Source organism: Hippocampus guttulatus, chromosome 21, assembly GCF_054856545.1.
Source record: "Hippocampus guttulatus isolate MCC_2025c chromosome 21, RoL_Hgut_1.0, whole genome shotgun sequence".
NCBI classification, from domain to species: Eukaryota; Metazoa; Chordata; class Actinopteri; order Syngnathiformes; family Syngnathidae; genus Hippocampus; species Hippocampus guttulatus.
This window is the reverse complement of record NC_141281.1, coordinates 8809221-8828471: the sequence shown is the minus strand read 5'-3', so window position 1 is coordinate 8828471 and position 19251 is coordinate 8809221. Positions and strand designations below refer to the sequence as shown.

At 45.5% G+C, this 19251-nt stretch overlaps 1 protein-coding gene across 1 annotated transcript in view; it reads right to left on the bottom strand.

Annotated features, from left to right (window-relative positions):
- The window catches only part of LOC147187008 (cadherin-12-like), a 73620-nt gene that overhangs the window by 12399 nt on the left and 41970 nt on the right, over positions 1–19251 (bottom strand). Inside the window, exons 7-8 of the mRNA XM_086101918.1 lie at positions 4987–5240; positions 883–1019 (exon numbers count right to left, since the gene is read on the bottom strand). Coding sequence (XP_085958044.1) covers positions 883–1019; positions 4987–5240 — 391 coding nt within the window. The remainder of the gene's footprint in view (positions 1–882; positions 1020–4986; positions 5241–19251) is intronic.

Below are 19251 nucleotides of genomic sequence, written 5' to 3'. Positions count from 1 at the left end.
GTGCAATTTCCGTTTCCAAGGTGACGGCGATGACGAGAGCGGCGAGTTTCACAGTGAGCCCTAATGAATATACAGCGTGGGTAATTTTGATTGAGCACCGGCCAGCCTCGGGGATAATGACTTTGATGCTTCTTAGCAGGAATGATGACTTGATGACGACGGATTTGCTTATTTATCCGGGAAATTTGCCGCACTTCCTTCCATCGAGATGGAAAAAAAAAAGAAAAGATAATTAGCTTGATGGTGTGTCTTAAAACCGCAGCTCTGCCCACCGTAAATCTGCCGTAAAACTCGCCCAGGCTAACGTTTTTACTATGGGCAAGGTCGGCAGCAAAAAAAAAAAAAAAAAAAAAAACGCTATTAAAAAATGAAAACGGCGAAGTTGAGGCAACCCTCCCGAGGGAGACGCCATCGTGGTTTATCATGGCCCGTAAAGCTTTTCGTTAAAAAAAAACAAAACGTGATTGAATATTGACAGTAGTAAAAGTGTTCAATCTGTAATGGCCGCCAGCGACAAAACGACTAGCTTGCGTTTTCAAATCCATGACTGTCGTCGTTAATGCTCCTTGGCGAACACTCACCAATGCCGCTGCTGTCGCTAATTTTTTATTTTTTCTGCCTTATAAGATAAGAAAAGATAAGACCCCAATATTTCACTCCGGTCTCTATTCATGTCTTTCTTGTGTTAATGCGCCAAGTAGCTAACGCTTTAGCCAGCTAGCGGTTCACAGATCCGCACTGTGAAACGTGTCACCCCAAGTGGACAAAATGATAACTGCAGCTCACATGCAAAAAAAAAAAAAACTCCCCAAAAAACAAACAAAAAACATTTGGCTGCTGCTTCATGGCTTTTATTTATTTACTCTCCTTCCCGCTACTTACTCAGCTTGGTGGCCACGATGGAGATGTTGTGCCAGGGCAAGGTCTCCCTGTCCAGCATCTCGTTGGTGGAGATGGTTCCCTCCGCCGGGTCGATATCGAAGTAGCTGTCCAGGTCACTCCTCCAGTCGATAGAGTACCTGGAAGACAAACCAAATTAATATTATTTTGTTCCAGGCAATAATCACGTTGTCAAAGTGTTCATTTACTCATCGGGAATTCTCATTTCGAGCCGACATTACAAATCACGTAATGGGCTACGTGCACTTTGGGCCACGCTGAGCAAATGAATGACGTCAATCTCTCAACCATCCGGCGACAATGTCAGAAAAAATTGTTTGCACGGCAAGCGGCGTTCTACTTCAATGCTGTCAAGCCGCTGAAAGCTTCTTCTTTATGCGGAATGATGGCCTCGTCAGTCAGCAGTCAACAGCGGTTGTCTCCCAACCCCCCGAATCACAGCTTGTGTGGAAATGTTACATTTTTTCTTACATTTTGGAATTTGTCTTGGTACAATTTTCATGTCATCTTTGAAGCAAAAATAGCAAAAGAAAATGTCTCCTTTATGCTCGAGGTTCAATAGCCACGCAGCTTTCAGTTCAGGTCGCGGATTGAGAACGGACGGGCAAAATACGGTAAAGTTGCCATCTCGGTTTGTCTTCTTGTGCCGAGTGACTTGATCCTCTCATTCGTGTTAGTCAAAATGTTTTCATCTTGTCTTTTTCGGAGTGTGTGTCAGGAGTGGACGGATGGAGGTAGGGAGGGAGGCGGTCTGCCTCATGTTCACAAGATGAGAGAATGATGACAGAAGCACTTCTCGCTAAATGTTTTACAACTTTGCGGTTGGCTTCCATTTTCGTTCCGTTTGATTGAAGCCCGTCTTTTCTTTGAACGCCAGCTTTTTGAATCGCGGGCGGTACGGAATGCGGCTTTTACAGCGGCAACCACTTCGGGCAGAGGTCCAAAGATGGATGGAGTGTCATTGTTGCCCCTGCTAAATTATTTTACGCAAAGTGGGACCTAACAATCGAGTGATTAATCATGAACATTTCCTTAATGTGGAATCGGTTGTTGATTTGCTCATGCCTTGAAGCAACGGAAGCCAAACGTCATAAGTCCATGTTGGTGCCAAGGAACTATGTTGAACTACGTTTGAGGAACTTGACTTCAACAAAACTGCGATGATATTCTAATTTAGACAGCTTTTTCTGCACGGATGCTATTTTTAGACCGCAAACGCTCACCAGCAAAGTAAGGTCTTGGGCATGCGAGTGTTTTAACGCGGGAAAAGCTCCTTAAAAATCAGACCACCATTCAACATTCATGACGGTCTTTTGTCTCCCCGGATACTGATGACTGCTGCATGCGCTGCTGCTAAATAGCAAATCGGCCTAAAAGCGTCCTTGCCTATGCGTGATGTCTGCAGCTCTCTATTTTTTTTTTATTTTAAACTCCAGGATGCGTGTTGGCCACGCTACGGATGAATATTTAACACGCCGGAGACAAAGTGCAGTTTTACGAACAAGAGACCTTGTACTCTTTTGTTGTTGTGTGACCAAATGTCAACTCTGCGCTTTTGTTTTGTTTAGTTGCATGGTAAAAGATTCATAAAAAAAAAACTAAAAAAACGCGCATCTCGTCCTGAGTCGTCTCAGCGGGTTAATAGATGTGAAGAACAAAAGGCTTGTCATCCATTTTTTAAGAGTGCCCTATTGTTGTGGCACTCAGGCAAGCCGAGGTTGAGTTGCGGGAGGGGGGGGGGGGGGGGGGCGTGAAAGCGTCAAGGCAGCAGGAGTTGAGCTTCTCGCGTCACATCCATAACGGGCCGCTGATGTTTCAACGGTAATGACCAGAGAGTGAGCAACAGTAAAGTACAACGTTCGAACTTCGATTAAGATCCTATCGCGCGAGTTTTACTTGTTGTGCTTCCTTCTCACAGGGTGTCATCCACTTTCTGCCGAGAGTTATTTTTATGTCTAAAAAGCTGCGCTGCTGAGAGAACAACAAATGGTGATTGCGTGGGCGGGAAGTGTCAGCTTTCTCGTCTTCGGGCTAACTCGGAGTGCGAGAGAATGTCCCGAAGAACATGAATTTGATGTTTTGCCGACATTTTGTCCCTGCGGATTTGACCTGCCGTCTGTTTCTTTTTTAGCACTCAGCCGAGATGAGTGTAAGATTCTGGAACAAGAAAGAAACTAGATTGATTTATGAGTAACGTCTGATCCAAGCTGGTCAAAGGTGGAGCGACGTGAGAATGATGAGATTTTGCTCGTGATGGGAGTGACTGTTTTCTGTCAGAGCAACAACACGAAAGATTTTGATGGCTATTGGTATTTTGGTATTGGGGGTAAACGATATACCGGGCTCAGAATTGTGTGTCTGTTACGATCTTTGGCTCCGGGATTTTTGCTGACTAAGCACTGGCAAAAGGCTAGCAAAACAAAATTTAGGCTAGCAAAAACAACATTTAAGCTAGCAAATTTTGTGCTAGCAAACAAAGTTCTTTATTAGTTTTTTCTTGCGTTATTTTTATGACATATTCAAAATGTTCAAAAAGAATTTCTAAAATCCTTTTAACACATTTTAGGGTTTTAGCGACTCCTCTTTCCAAGATTTCCAGATTCAATCCCGTAGATTCGTTTGTTTTTCAATTTCATGAAATATGTTATTAAGTCTTGTAAAATTGTCATTTGACGAATGGAACTATGCAACCACCGTTCGTAAAGTCGGCAAGGTGGAGACAAGTTCAGAGCCGGCGAGCGATGACGCCACGGGACCGTGATGCTGAGCCGCGCCGCCATTGATTGATTGATTGTTCCCGCGACTGATGACACAAGTCCTCCGCTCGGAAAAGCTGCGGCGGCCTTGATGAACAAGGGCCGTGAACATCGACGGGTGGATGAAAAGACGTAAACGCTTCAATCACGCACTAGTGCCAGGAGAGTGTCGGGACATGCTTGTCGGGACACGCCGCCCAATAGGGAGCGGGCGCATTGTGTTCTTCCCAATCAGTGTTGTTCTCGAGAGCACTTCATTAGGGGTCCAAAGCGCTTCGTTTCGTCTCATAATTACATTTACGCTGCTAATTGGAGACAATTGAATGATAGTTTCACCGGGTTTGTCAATGTCTATTGTCTGGATAGGCTGGAAATGTTGGGCCTCATTCGACAAGACTTCTTAGGACAACCATTTAAAAAAAAAAAAAAAAAAAGACAAACCGTATTTTCTGCACTTAGAGGCGCTTCGGAGTATAAGGTGCACTTTCAGTCAATGGCCTATTTTAAAACGGTTATCATATATAGGGTGCACCGCATTATAAGGCACATAGAATAGAAGCTACAATAGTGTGATTGCGTTATGCATCCACTAGATGGAGCCACGTTAAAGGGAATACAATACAATACAGCTTTATTTACATCGAGCTTTCTATGTTACATGTACAGCAGATTTGACAATAAAGTTGTATCCAGTCCAATCCAAGCAACCGCTGTAGCTGTAACAAAGTGCTTTCCAGAACATTTAAAATACTACGTCCAAGATATCAGAATATTGATCCATATAGAAGGCGCGTCGGATTATAAAGCGCACACGTCGGCTTTTGAGAACAATTAATGCTTTTAGCTGCGCCGTACAGTGTGGAAAATACGGTACATTTTCCTTGTGCACAAAAAGGCTTGCAAGCTTATTTTTTTCTGGACCCAACTAGAAAGTGAATCATAATTAATTGGCATTTGTGAATTTTCTGCACAGTCCTCTTTTTGAATGGTTGGAAAAAAGGATGGAGATTTGAAACATAACAATGACAAAATAAACGAATCCATTTTTAAAATAATCGTTAGTTGAAGCCCTCATGATCGGGCAATTTTCATCGAGAAGACTACGTTCCCTTCTCACCGCGCTTTTGTTTTTGTATTTAGCGTACTACATTTTCATTGCCGTCATGATTTTCTTTCACTAACTTCAAGCTGCAAATTCCTCCCCTGTGTGGTTTCCTCTCATTTGTAACCACGACAACAAAGCCATTTGCGATCCATAACGTGGATACTTTTGACGTACACGGGCGACCGGGCGTCGGACAAAAGGAAGTTTTCCTGAGTTGAACTTCACCTGACTGGACTGCTGCTGGCATCCAAGTCCTGCGCCGTCACCGCTCCGATGATGGTGCCCGCCGGCGTGTCCTCGTACACATCCATCACGTAGGCGGGCTTATTGAACACCGGGGGCTCGTCCACATCCAGGACGTTAATCTTCACCGTGGCCGTGTCTTTGAAAGCCCCGAAGGTCTGAAATCGGGGATCCAGATGAGCGTTGGACGCGTCGACCTTGAAGGTGTACGCCTTCTTGCTCTCATAGTCCAGCGGCTGGAGGACAAAAAGAAGAAAACCAGGCGGGCTTCAAGTCACAATCACCGCCGCCGCTGCCGGTTATTTGTCATTTCAAAAGCATCGCGGTGCCATTATCCCCCGACATCCATTTTATAACTGTTGTTTTTGGAAGTCAGCGTGGAGATGGATGACCCGGATTGGTGCTCGCCAACTGTTTCTATGCCCCCGCTGCCGTGGAATAAATGAGCGGCACACCCCGTACGGGTCATAATGACCATAATAGCGCCTCCTGGATAGGCGGTAGAAAACATGAGCACCTTGAAGGCACTGTTCTTCGGTTCTTTGGGCCATTTCCAGGGGGTGGCATCTCAACAGACTCCTCCTCAGGGATTGAATTGATTGCCGACAAACTTTAACTGGCTTTCCCAGACCAGAGTTGGGCAGAATACTGAAGGGGCCCACAATTTTTTTTATCAGTGTTATTCGGGTAGGGGGCATCTCCGGCCACGCACTTCCAAAACAGATGTATTTGTACATACGTGCAAAATACGTGCTCATCGATATATTGCATTTCTCATGATCCACCATTCTAACCGAACAACAAATACATATCACGTATAGTAATTCCCCCCCCAGTGGATAAAAATGACCATTCAAGGATGGCACAAAACTGCTTAACAGCTAACTGAACGAACTCATTTTGTGCAAAAAAACAACAACGAATTGCTGAGTTGATTAAAACACACTTTCTCAACAATCTTGAGTCTATAATTTGCTAACATTTTTTTTTTTTTTTAGAAGTGGCTAGACGGCAGCAGCTTTCAGGCGTTTGCAAGTTGTAGTATTGTGGAACTGGGCACCAGCGTGTCTGACGGAAACAAAATGACTCAGACCCAACTCAAGTACCCCAAATTGCGACGAGGAAAAAAAACGAACACAGAAAGACGAGAACATTTTCAGGCAAAGCGGCAGCACTTCAACACCAAAACAAATACCTTAACAGCTCCCCCCCCCCCATTGGCAAAAGTTGCCCAAAATGAAAAACAAGCCGTCGAGAGGTTGACATGCTCGTCCGTCCGGCAGCTTTTGACATGTAAGCTCAGGGTCAATTAGTGAAACGTGTGCGGAGAAACTTGCGCGGATCGACGTGCGAGGGCTGAGGTGTGAATATCTTGACAGCGGTGACACGCTTGTTCACGCCTCGGCCTGTCTGCTGCCCTCTCATGTGAGACCGCCCACACTCGGCGAACGCTCGCCGCCGTCACGCTCCGCCGGCCCCTGCCGTCGCGCGGGAGACATCCACGTTGCGTGTACTTCAAATGGACTAACAAGGCGGCACCTCGGCAAGCGGCGCTTACCTGCCCTCCCGTCCCGGGACGCCTGACTTCTCTGGCAGCTTGTTTGGAAAGAAGTTCAAATCGCTTTCGAACGAGGAGATTGTTTTTTTTTTTTTTTTTTTTGGGGGTGCGAAATCCCATCTCAACGAGTCAAAGTGCAGCTTCGAGAAGTTATTTCATGCTTTTCTAAGATAATTATGACTTGGAATAGGATGTGCCAAAATAGCCACATGCTGCTTCACCAAGACATTATCTGGATCATATTTAGCTAGCAAACCCGGTCTGGTTAATTCCATTTTCAAGTTTCTCAAAAGCAGCCTAATCACGTAAACTGACATGAGAATAAATAAGCTTTTTTTTTTTTTTTAATGATAGAAGCAACCCCCCCCGCCCCCCCCAAAAAAAAACAAGATGCTCTGTCTTAAAACTAAATTGCATCCGTTGGAGGCGAGAGACTTAGAGACCCTCCTGTTCCTCCTGTCATCGGTTTTCTTGATTTTACAGTTGTCCTCTGTTCTGGAGGAGCAGGTGTCCATTAAAGGACTTGTGGGGGAGGGGAAAAAAAAAAAGACACGGCGAGGTCTGCCAATCTAAAAGCAATCACTGACCATCAGCTGGCGTGATTGGTTTGATTACAGAGCAGCAGATGCAAGCGCTCCAGGCTCTTGGAGCCACACTGGGGAAATGCATCAGGAAATGCACTTTGTCCTCCTGTGTGGAAGGCGGTTGACGACCACGGCTTCTCACATGCACACTTTAGAAGACACAATTCATCGCGGCAGGCATTCAAAGCGCACAACTAAAAGGCCTCAAAACGGCCGGGCGAGCAATGACAGCGAGTGCCGGAAGTCAGCGACACAAGAAAGAGATTGAACGTGTGGTCCGAGCACAGCGGTAACACGTTGTGGGTTGCGTATTTTATTATTATTATTTTTTAAGGAGGTCAGAGTGCTACTTTGATCAAAACAACGCGAGGTGACAGGGGTTCAAACGCCTCCCGCTCGACTAAATGCAGTCCTTGAGTGTAACAGGGCCTTTGATGACTTCACCGGTTCCTAATTCAAGTGCAAGACCACCAAGTGACCCAACGTGTAGGAGAAAAGATAAAGTGATGAACGAGGGGAAAAGGAAAAAAAAAATCGAATCAATTCTAATTACCGTATTTTCCACACTAAAAGCATTCAATTTTCTCTCTTATCATCCGAAGTGCCTTATATATGTTTCAATATTCTGATTTCTTGGACATAGTATTTTAAAGGTTCTGTCAAGCGTTTTGTTCCAGCTGCAGCAGTTGTGGAAGCGCGAGATAAATAAAGCTGTATTGTATTCCCTTTAGCGCAGCTCCATCTAATGGATGCGTAACCCAACAGCCGTTTTCTTTCTTTTGGGATTTTTGTACGTGTGCGCCGTTGTGGGAGTGAACACAGGCGACGTGCTTCCCGGCCGATGGGAAGCGTTCTCTTTAAATTCAGAGAATTAAAGGCAAGCAGTCGATATGGCGAAAGCATAATGCTGTCGAGCATGCAGTCTACTTTCTGCCACCAAATTTTCAGGGCGTATCGGTGGCGTCTCAAAGAAAACACTGGGAACGCCCCGTACGGCGTTGCGTGGTCTGCCAAATTCACAAATATTTTCTTGTATGTACAGTACAGTATGTATAGCGTTTCGAGAGCTCGCGATAAGGAAAGCAGCGCACGCCAGGCTCAACCAAAGTGCAGGTGGATGAGAGGCGAGAGCGCCGGGTGGTCGCCCAGCGGGGGGGGGGGGGGGCTGGCGTGTACTCAGCCTCATTAGCCATCTCGCGATGCATGGCTGCCGCGAGTAAAAAAAGAGAGGGGAAAAAAAAAAATTAAAAAAAGCTCCTCTCAGTGCAGAGTTCTCCGTTGCACGCAAAGATTAGTGCTACCTTTGCCTTCTGCACACTAATCTTCCACCTACAAAGAAAGTGCGGCTGTCCCGCTGGACAAACAACTTTTCAGTTCGTACAACAACAAATACATTTAAAAGTCGGGGGATGGGGGGTGGGGGCGGGGTTGGTGTTCTGCGCCGGGTGGATGCCGTAATGACAAAAGACAGGTTTACTTTTTTTTTTTTCCGTTCGTGGTGGAGTCAGGTTGCTGGCAGTGCTTTGAAGCGGATTTCCTGGGGAGAAACAGATGCGGCGGTGCACAAAAACAACCACGTAAGGTTCTTAAATCGATTCATGAGGCGATTGGAGGATTAACTGGATCCACCAAATAATTGTATAGTCTTGTCAAGACATTTTGGGAGAATTTTGTGTGTCCAATGGTGGCGTGGTGAAGAGCGGTTGGGCGCGGATGCCTCACAGTGGTGAGGTTCGTTTTTTTTCCTGCTGTTTTGAGTTAAGATATTGAGATGTTCCCATTTCAGCTTCACAAAAAGTCTATCTATCCATCCATTCATTCATTTTCTAATTCGCTTATCCTCACGGGGGTTTGGGGCGGGGCGTGCCGTAGCCTATCCCATCAATATTCGGGTAGTAGGGCGGGGTACACCCTAAACTGGTTGCCAGCCAATCACAGAACAACTATTTGCACTCACAATCACACTTAGGGACAATTTTGTGTTCCGTTAGCCTGCCATGCATATTTTTGGGATGTGGGAGGAAACCGGAGTACCCGGAGAAAACCCACGCAAGCACTGGGAGAACATGCAAACGCCACACAGGAAGGCCGGAGCCCGAAATCGAACCCTGCACCTCCGCACTGTGAGGCGTTATTTAACAGGACTCAGTAGGGGGCGATGAGGAGCTTTGAATTAATGAGAAGACGAGCTCAGGTGTCAAACTCGATGTGGAGGCCATGAGGGAAATATCTCAGGAATTCATTCTCAGATTTTTTATTTTTTTTTCCGAGGAGGTTGACCTACTTTTACGCGATTGGCTGTGAGGCGCCAGAGTGGGCACCCGCGCTCGGGTTTTCAAGCTTTCCTTGACGGTTCGAATCCGGAGCGGATGTCACGGGGAAACGTATCGACGGCGGAATGTTTTCGTTCCTCCCGCTTGTGTGTCAGGTGAGCATCACAACAGAAGTCTCACTTGAAATTCCAGACATGTTTCCCTGCCCTTTGATATGCAAATGTGCACCTTCAGTGCACCGCCACGGATGCCGAATGGAGCGTGGTCGCGCTTCACAATAGAACCTGAGCTACTCCACGAGTCCACGCCAAATGTGAAGCGCGAGCTAATCAACGCCGTTTGCCGGGTTCCTCCCCCCCCCTACAACAGATCCACCATTTCATTTCATGGATGGATATTCCCTGGCAATGCAGTCAGGCAGAAGAATAGTGAAGAGAGCAAAAAGAAATAACAGAACGGTAACAGCGGCATTGCGGTGGATCATTCGCACTGCCGCTTTGCGCTTTGACAAAGAGATGAATTTTTGTTTTGTTTTGACTTACAAGCAAAAATTCAAGGTTGAAGTGTCAAACACGTCGCATGAGCAAGTCAGTTTAGCCGAATGATGTTAACGAGCAAAGAAAAATGTCATCGACCGAATAAATTAACACATTAAGGAAAACGACACTTGCAGGTATAAATTCTTTATCCTCAGCAAAAAACAAAAAACAAAAAAAAAACCTCACTGAGTCAGGCATTAAAGTCATCTTTGTGTGTCTACGTCTGCATTATGCCATCCTCTGACGGATGGCTGCTAGCAGGCGTGATGGCCACGTTATTTTAACCCTTTCTATGCACTAATAATGATAACCTGTAACCTGATAAGCTGTCCACTAGAGTAACCGCTGTCCCTGAAAGGGTTCAATCGTTTCGGCAGGAAATTCATTTGAAGGCCGCAAATGTATATTTAGTTGCCGTGTCTTTGTTTTCAAAAGAACTGGATTGATTTCAACTACCTCTGAAAAATTCAAGGCTTTTCTTTTTTTTTTTTTTCCGGCCAATGATTCCGTTTCTGCCGCTCGCAGTAGTGGTGGATGAATTGCTACAACACCAGCAAAGAATTTGAGTACAAATGAGAAGAGAGTCCAAGTTGACATGAAGTGAGCTTTCATTCCGACTGGAGTGCCGGAAAGGCGAGTGTCGCTACGTCGACACAGGCATAAAAGAACAATTTGCTTCAGAATATTGAATGTTCCCCTCACACCTACGCCAGCCACTATAATGAGCAAGGTGGGTGGGGATGGGGCGGGGGGGGGGGGGGGGGGGCGCTCTTGTGCCAGGGCCCGGAGGGGCGAGTCAGCATCACTCAGAATCACAAGCAGGCTGATTCCATTTGTTTGCAATGCAGCACTAAAGGTGTTACGCGGGGAGATTAAAGAGCGGCAGAAAAACAGCGAAAAATATTGAATCTGTCAGCCGTGCGGCGGTGGCGTTAAATCTGCTTAGGTGCGCAATTATGTATTGACAAAGACACTTCGAAATCATGAGCAACGTGCCTGACGTGAGCCCGCGAATGGCTCAAAGCTAACAAACATCTCATCGAGGGTCCAAAAAATAAAATAAAAGTATCAGCGCAATATTAGCTTGCAGCATAAAGCAAAAAATAAATAAAATAAAATGGCCGCGGGCTGTCCAGTAACTTGAAAAATTCCTCGGGTTGGGGCACTCTTGAGAGACAATCAGTCGGGCTATGAAACATGAATTCCTAAATTGTTACCTTTGACTTTCCGATGCCGTGCTGGCGAAATAAACCGCCCTGCAAATAGTTCTAATAAATACTACAGTACATTTGTGGAGTGCGCAGCTCTTTGTCAAGTTGTTGAACAAATGCTTCCCCGCGCGGAGATAAGCAAAGCAAACAGCAAAAAAATAAAAAAAACAAAACGACTTGCATTTTTAAGACTAGTGACTCACAAGCGCGGCTCGCGCTATTTAAAAATCGGCAAAATGTGTCAGCTGACGACTCAAGACGCCAGCCGATGAGTCAGAAGCGGATCTTTTGATGGATGCCGAAACTAGAACACCACCCAAAGTGTACTCGTACGACCTCAGGCCTAAGCGCTTGCATTTTTGTTCCTGCTCCAACATAAGACTTGATGTTGACGAAAGATCCAAGAGATCAGTGAGTCTCCAAAGTGTGCTATTCCTTCTAGTGGTATGTAAAAGAATCAGAACCGTTTGTTTTTGAAAAAGATTTAGCTCAAATTATTTGTGTATATTAACTTTAAGAGAGAGCTATTTTTCCACAACTCAAAAAAAGTCCAAGTTGTGAGATTCAAAATGAACCAAATGTCCTAGAAATGCAAAAACCGACAAAATATGATAACAGATTTTTTTCTTTTTTAATTCAAAAACGGAAAACCCACAAAGTCCAAAACAGAAAAACGCCGGACACAAGAATCCAAGGAAAAAAAAAAAATAGGAATCAATAAAAGGCGCTTGTAAAAGGCAAGGTCATGGAACACGGAGAAAACAAACGAAATGACACAAGTCCAATTCACACGAATAACCAAAAGCAAGATCAAATCGCTAAACAACGACAAAACGTGGAGCTCAGGGAACAAGAACAACTATGACGATGAGCTCGAGAGGTCAAGAAAAAACAAAAACTTGAGCACGAGCAGCAACAAGGTCAATAATCTGACAAGCAGCAGGCAGCTTGTCGGTCTTTGAATACATGGCGAATTATTTTTCGGCAGCAGGTGTGCACACCGAGGGGAAGGCCCTCGTCTGCCACCCGCTGAAGACACACAAGAACAGGATCGTGACACTCGTAGCATAGCTGCGGCGCGCTTTCAAAATATAAAGACGTCAAGATCGGGAATAATATCCCATTTTGACGGGTTTTTTCCAACATGAAACTTGTTAAATGTCCTTCACTGGGGAAATATCAAAATGGCTCCACGGTTTGGACTGACAGTCCACAAAGTGCATCGGAAGTCATCTCAGTCGCCGAGAGCGGCGACAACAAGCGGCGCCCTCTGTGAGGAAAATGACCGTCAAACTGAATCGGGAAGTGTTTTTGAGCCCGGGCATAACCTTTCAATGGCGAGCTTGTGAAATCGCAGCAGAGTTTTTTTTTTCTTCTCTCTGCCGTGGGCACTGCGCTGCGCTCAATAAGCTCGTCATCAGGAGAGAAAAGATTACATGGCCCAAAGAGAGACCACCCCCAAACCCCCCACCCCCACTACCACCGGCACCGGCGAGGGAGGAGGGATGCTCACTTTATTGGGCCGCCATCAATCACATCAGTTTGTGTCCTCGCTTGCCTCCATCGCTCTGCTCGCACCACACCGGACCTTTTTGAGCGCTTGCCAGTATGCCCCCCCCCCCTCCCCCACTCCCCCCACCAACCCCTTTCTCTCCGGACAGCATTTGGACTGACTGTGACCGATTCCTGAATGCCGCTGTTCGGCCATTACCACATGAAACACCTCTCCTCACAGATTGTGGTCAAATCAGCACTCACCTTTGTCCACCAACGCTAACGGCATTTTGGAAAGAACTTTTTTTTTAGCCTGAAAAATGAGGGCACAAAGGCATTTTAGGTTAAGATGCAGACACAACAGTGACAAGCGGGCCCCCAATGACACTCGAATGGAACGTTCTCAAAATAAGACCAAAAGATTTTTTTGCACTTGAAGGTGAATCCGTCCAGATGCAGGCAGTTTCATGCCACCCATCTGTCTGCTCCAATTTGGTAGCAGTCCAACAAAATTGTCTTTGAATGACATCTGGAAGTGTCGGCAATAAGCCGAAAAGGCTCGGTAGGCCGTTCCAAAACAATAAGTAAGATTTGCCTTCTGTTTTTAACCAATGGCTTCTTCAGTGGCTCTACTCTTGACGGACATACACGCCAAAGTTCATGTTTCGACGTAAAATTGGCTCAGAGGGCTGAGTTTTCAAATTCGCTTGAGAGGCCAAAATTGACCTAAAACGTTTTTCCGTAAGCCAAATCAAAATGAACGACTTTCGTTTTGGTTGTCTGGTAATTGGCTTTTTCTTCGTCCTTTTTTTTTTTTGCAAGCGCTTTCGGTTTGTATCATTTTTTACATCCTGGTTCTTTGTGACCCGCATTTTATATTGTATATTGTCAGTCTTACGACGTTATTTTGTCAATATATTCCTATATACACACATCTTGTCCAGGAATATTTTCCTCTTCGTGCGCTATTGATTTTCAGGCCGCAGTCTACTTCCTGCACAAATGGCCGCTGTCCCTTCTCAGATCTGCGTCGTTTACTTTTCACCTCTCAGCGCATGAAAACGCTCGGCACCCGTTAGGGCTGAATTTGCACATTCGACCGCGACTGATCTCGAACGATCGGTATCCAAGAGGCCGGACGGAGGCGAGGTCACGCGTTTGGGTTTTAATAGCACTCGGGCAAGCCTCAATTCAAGGCGCGCTATCATTTCTTTTCATGGCGGAAAGTGAAAGGCAGCTTGATTCCGGTCTCGGGGAATGATTTCGCCTTCAATCCAACCACTAATGACATTTATGATGGAGGAAGTGGACCGCGCTCAACTGGCCGGCTTTAGTGAAATTAAGTCTTTAATTAATGGCAGGGAGGATGAAAAGGCTTCTTGCCTCAATACTGTCAATTGCTTTGACTGGGGAAGCTTAAACGGAGCTCATCCGGGATCAATAGCGGTGATCCGACAGAGTCGTTTTCCCTGTCGGGGCCCACACCCACAGAATACTCTCATCCGCAGAAGAGTGCACTCTGACTAAATGAAAAGAGAGAATTTTGTTCTGAGTTCATCCGAAAAAGCTAGCTGTTTTTTTTATCCGATAACCCAATTCTGGATAAAAAGCTGAGCAAAGTGCGGTTTTATTTATTTATTTTTATTTTTTTCCTGACGTCAGACAATTAGTTCAGTTTTCCAGCAGAACGTGGACGACACAGTTCTATTTTTTATTTTTTTTTTGCAAGCATTTTCAACCGGCGAGGCTAAAGTTTCAGTAGCACCTGGAAATGCGAGAGCAGGCTACCGTCCGCTCAGATCTCAAACATTGTGGACTGGCAACAAAATTTTGGATCTGCTAACAGTCTCAAGGCTAAAACCGGACTTTGCTTTCTGCCGGATGACTCTCCAAAACGTCCAAAGCGCAAACTCAACACGCTAACTCAACGCGCTAATGCTAAAAAAGGCTTTGCTAGCTTCTTTGCATAGCGCTTGACATCAGCGAGGATTTAGCCATGTTTGATTCTGGACTTGGAGGCTGCCAAAGATTAAGCAGAGTTTACCTCCACCGCTCTCACTTTTATTGGTTTTCCCATTTTTCTTGGTTTCAGATTCGGGACATCCGAAAAAGCATTTAGACAAATGAAACAATGAGCAAGTGAGACGAGCTCTCTTCGCTTTCTGTGTGGAGACAATCGAGAGATTTGGTTTGGCAAAGCGACAGGCTTAGTTTCATTCCATTTGCAAACTAAAGAGCTTTCAAGGTACCTTTTGATCATTTGTGATGCTTTTTGGATGAGCTTATATATTAGCAAGCGATGGTATTGGGTAGTGACATTAATTGACGGGTGACCAAGTCGCCAACACGAGAAGCGGTCTCTAAAATGCATACATTTTTATTTATTTTTTTTTTTGGTGAGCTATTTTATGCACGGCACTAGCAACGCAATATGATGACATCGCGGGTGGTCTGTCACGTGGTTTTGACAAATGAGAAACATGCGAGGGGCCCTGAAATAGAATCTCGCTTCATTCACAGCATTAGCATCACCATGGCAACAGCAAAGCTGCTTCACACCTGACGTGAAATACAAAAACAAAATATATTTTTAAAAAAACAACGCAAAATACAGAGTGTTATGGAAAAAAAAAAACAATGGGCTATTGTCAATAAATTAATGAATAAAATGCAGGTTGGACGAAAAAGTCCTCCGTAGCTTATTCTTTGGCAACTGGATGCTCCCAACAGTTTGGCAAGTTTCTATTACAACAAAACAAGATCCACAAAAAGGAATGCTTCGCGTGAGTTTGGTGTCGAAGAACTTTTTCCACAAAAAAACCCCCGTTGAAAACGGCGTCATATGGACTTGACCTACTTCTGACACCGATGAGCCGAGCCCAAAACCGTTGGACTACAATAAAGTTATACACGTCTCGGGATGCGGAAGCTTTAAAGTAGCGCATGGGACTCCGTTTCGGATTGGATCCGTATTATTCAAATGTTTTCCCGAGAGAAGCGAGCGCGCCAGCCAAATATTATGCCACACATGCGGTCTTCAAACAATGCGGGGTTCACTCCCCGAGGCTGGCAGGAGCAGATTTGCACGACGCTTGGTTTCCCCCTCCGTCTGCAGGGAGAAGGTAAATAAACAAGCGAGCGGACAAACGCGACGTTTAATCGGAGAGGAAGCCATTTTCGGCGAGGGCGACCCGAGGCTCTTGTTTGTCAACGTGTCCTTCCCCCTGTACCGCGTGTCGTCGGTCTGCGCGCCTCCCCGGGAATTCTTTGGCGGATTTACCTATTGTCTCACGTAATCTTATGTTTAACAGATGGGATGTGCGAGCCCCCATCACGCCTGTTTTTTTTTTCTTCCGCTTGCCAGGCTGGGGAAACAGATGATCATCCTTTGAACCCATTACTCAGCCTGATCCTCTTATCATAGCCAACCTTCCTCACTCTCTAATTTGGCTTCTGCCAAACTCGGCTGTGTACAATGAGGCGCTCCTTTGTGTGTACGCTTGTGTGTGCGGAAAGTCAAACGAGGGAGGAAAGGAGAGCAGTAGAAGGATTGCTCTCTGGGGATATTGCGGCAATCCCGAATAAAACAATGGAGTGGGCGGGTCAGAACACAGCGAGTAGCTCATGAAGGCTTTATCTTCGTCTCCCTCACACCTTCATCCTCGTCTTCATCACCCCTCGCCCACCTATTGTGCGTGCGCGTGACATCGTGGAGGCCGTCACTCACTCACTCGGTCGGTCAGTCACTCACTCACGGTAACTTTGGTGACTTACACAAGTCTTTTCTTTTTTTTTTTTTGCCATGCTGCGTTGTGTTGTCATTTCCGCAGCAGGTGGCGGGCGCCTACGATGCATCGTCCCCACTTGTTCAAATTGTCTTCGCGGTAGACTTTGAGGCTTGCGATAACATAAAATAAATAAATAAATACATCGCAGATGAAAGACATAAAAAAAAAAACACAAACACCTGCACACCCACACTAACACACACTGAGTGCATGCTGACTACCAATTACTGCCACTGTGAATATTTTGGTGGGGATCAAAAAGGATCAAGAGCACTTTTTTGGTGCTAAAAATAGACAAACAACAGGAATGTTGAACGTTCTGACGTTAGAAATATTCGGAAAGGCATGCAAATGCATTTGGCTTTTTGCAATCAGATGAAAACCTTCCGCATGACATAAATTGCACAAACCGAAAGTGAAAGCTGTATTCCGACAAAAATCGTGGTTTTTTTTTGCTACCCGTTGTCAAATTGTACCTCAGTTAAAGTCTTGAAAATAATGATTCACTGTCAGTAAATGTATTGTACCGAAAGTTGCGTACTGGATTGAAGAAAAAAAAAAGGTTAAATATTATGCGCCGTGAACATTTTATTCAGTGATTCTCTTGCCCACCACTAGAGGGAGCCCGGATTCCAATAGTACTTTAATTTGCGAAACCACATTTTGCGAATCCCCGACATAAGATCAGAGTGACCGTTACAAACGTCGATAAAAATATTTTCCCTCTGCAAATGAAGGAAGCGAGTGTGTTTTACAATCACGCCGATGCAGATTGCGAGTGCAGCTTTTATTTCATTTATTCAATCCATTCAACAAGCCGCTATTCACTACGAGAGCAGCGATAATTTCAGCCGTATTCAAAATGAAAGCTTTTTTTTTTCTTTAGAGGTTTCAAGCAACAGTGGGGAACCTCTTCATCGGAGCACATTACCACGTGTAAAAAAAAAAAAAAAAAAAAAGTTATTTTTTTTCCTGCCTGGCAAAAGTGAGTTTAGCGGCTGGTGTAATTACGCGTGATGACTGTGACAGTTTTAGTCCTTTTATTTCGAGTCGAGCTCAACATGAGCGCCGACAAATTGAATTTGGACTGCCCAAAGCGGTGCGCGGTGTGCGCAAGCGTGGGGGAGGAAGCATTCGGGGAGATTGGCGTATTGTAAGCAAGCACATTTAAAGGCAGTGGAAGTGTGAATTGAAGCACTTGTGTCAAACATAACACACACACACACACATTCACACAGAGTAGGTGCGCAGCTGTGTGCGTGGGCCCGAATGACCCACGCGTTCACTCTGTCTGACGGCTCGACGGCGCCTCGCGAAGCTTTGCCAGACGTGAGAGCATGGCAAATCAATTGTGTTTTTCGGCAGTGCGCCCGCAACATTAGCGACGCAGGCTAATGATATTGATATTGTGCTTGTATAACAATACCGCATCGGATACCGAGAGCTGCATCTAATATCCTGCCTTCAGGGGAGGGGAAAACAACTACGAGTACGAGAAGCAGATTTTCAAACCAGAATGGCAAAATAAAATAATAAAAAAAGGGGGTCTTTGTATATTTCTTTAATAGCAACAAAGTGCTGCTCATAAAACGTACACCGAACCGGGCCAGGCAACCCCCGGGTCGGGCGAGAAGTGAGACGGCGCAGTGGAGCCCGTGGGGAAGCGACGTGGCGTTATTTGACTTGAGTGAATTTGGACATGATGGATGGCGCCAGTGCTCACAAGTCAGGGAATAACGTTCAAGATGTACGCCGATGCGTTTAATTGCCACAAGGGGTCTCCAAATCATATCAATAAATATATTGCATGAGGGCATGATGCATTGGGGCCGCCGTTCTTTTGGCTCAGAAGTTTCATGAACGTGTTTGTAAATGTGTATATCCTGGCCAAAATGTATTATCACTATCCTTGATCTTACTTTTGAAGTGAGCCGTTTTTTTTTTTTTTTTTGAAGCAACCATTGTGGGCAAATTCCAGTGCTCACAACTCAAACTACAATCGAGAATTTGGCTAAACAAGCCCCGATCTGTCATGATCCTGTTCTTGTGTGTCTCCAGCAGGTGGCAGACGAGGGCTTTCGCGCCAGCGTGCACACCTGATGCCAATTCGATCAAGTTAAGACGTATATTCACGGACTTCGCAAGCGCTAGATCGGCGTCGGATTATTGACCTTGTTGCTGCTCTCGCTCCTTGTATTTGTTTTTTTTTGCACGGCCTGGCATCAAAACTCGATATTTTATGCCCCTCGTTTACGATTATTTAAGAAATGCCATTTGTCATGTCATTCCTAATAGTTATGCAAATGTAAAAAGAATTAATTGTATCATACACTGGACATATAGGTTAGCTTATTTGAAGCCTCCATATTTTTTTGAAGCATATAGGCCAAAGTTAATAACTTGCATGTCTTATCGTGGTTTAATATATTCCGAGTGGCTGCTCCATTTCGCTCCCTAATTTTAGCGCCCCCCCGTAACGCCTTCTTTTGTTCAAAGGAGCGACGATAGACCTTGAAGGCTTTATCCCGACGTAATTAATTCCTCTAACATCACCGTCACTTTGGTGCAAAGTTGGCCGAGCAAAATGGCGTCCCTACCAATGCCGTGGGTTCACGACGGAAATAAATTGCAGCGCGGATCAAAGCCGACCTCTGGGAGTCTTAATCAACTTAGCGAGCCGAACAGACGGCCCGCGAGATGAGCTCCTCCGAGCCGGAGAGTGGTGGCGACGGCGCAACAGGGACGCTCACGGAGGTTGAGGGGTCATGGCGGGGTGCGCCCCGCTGCCCGGCATTTTTTT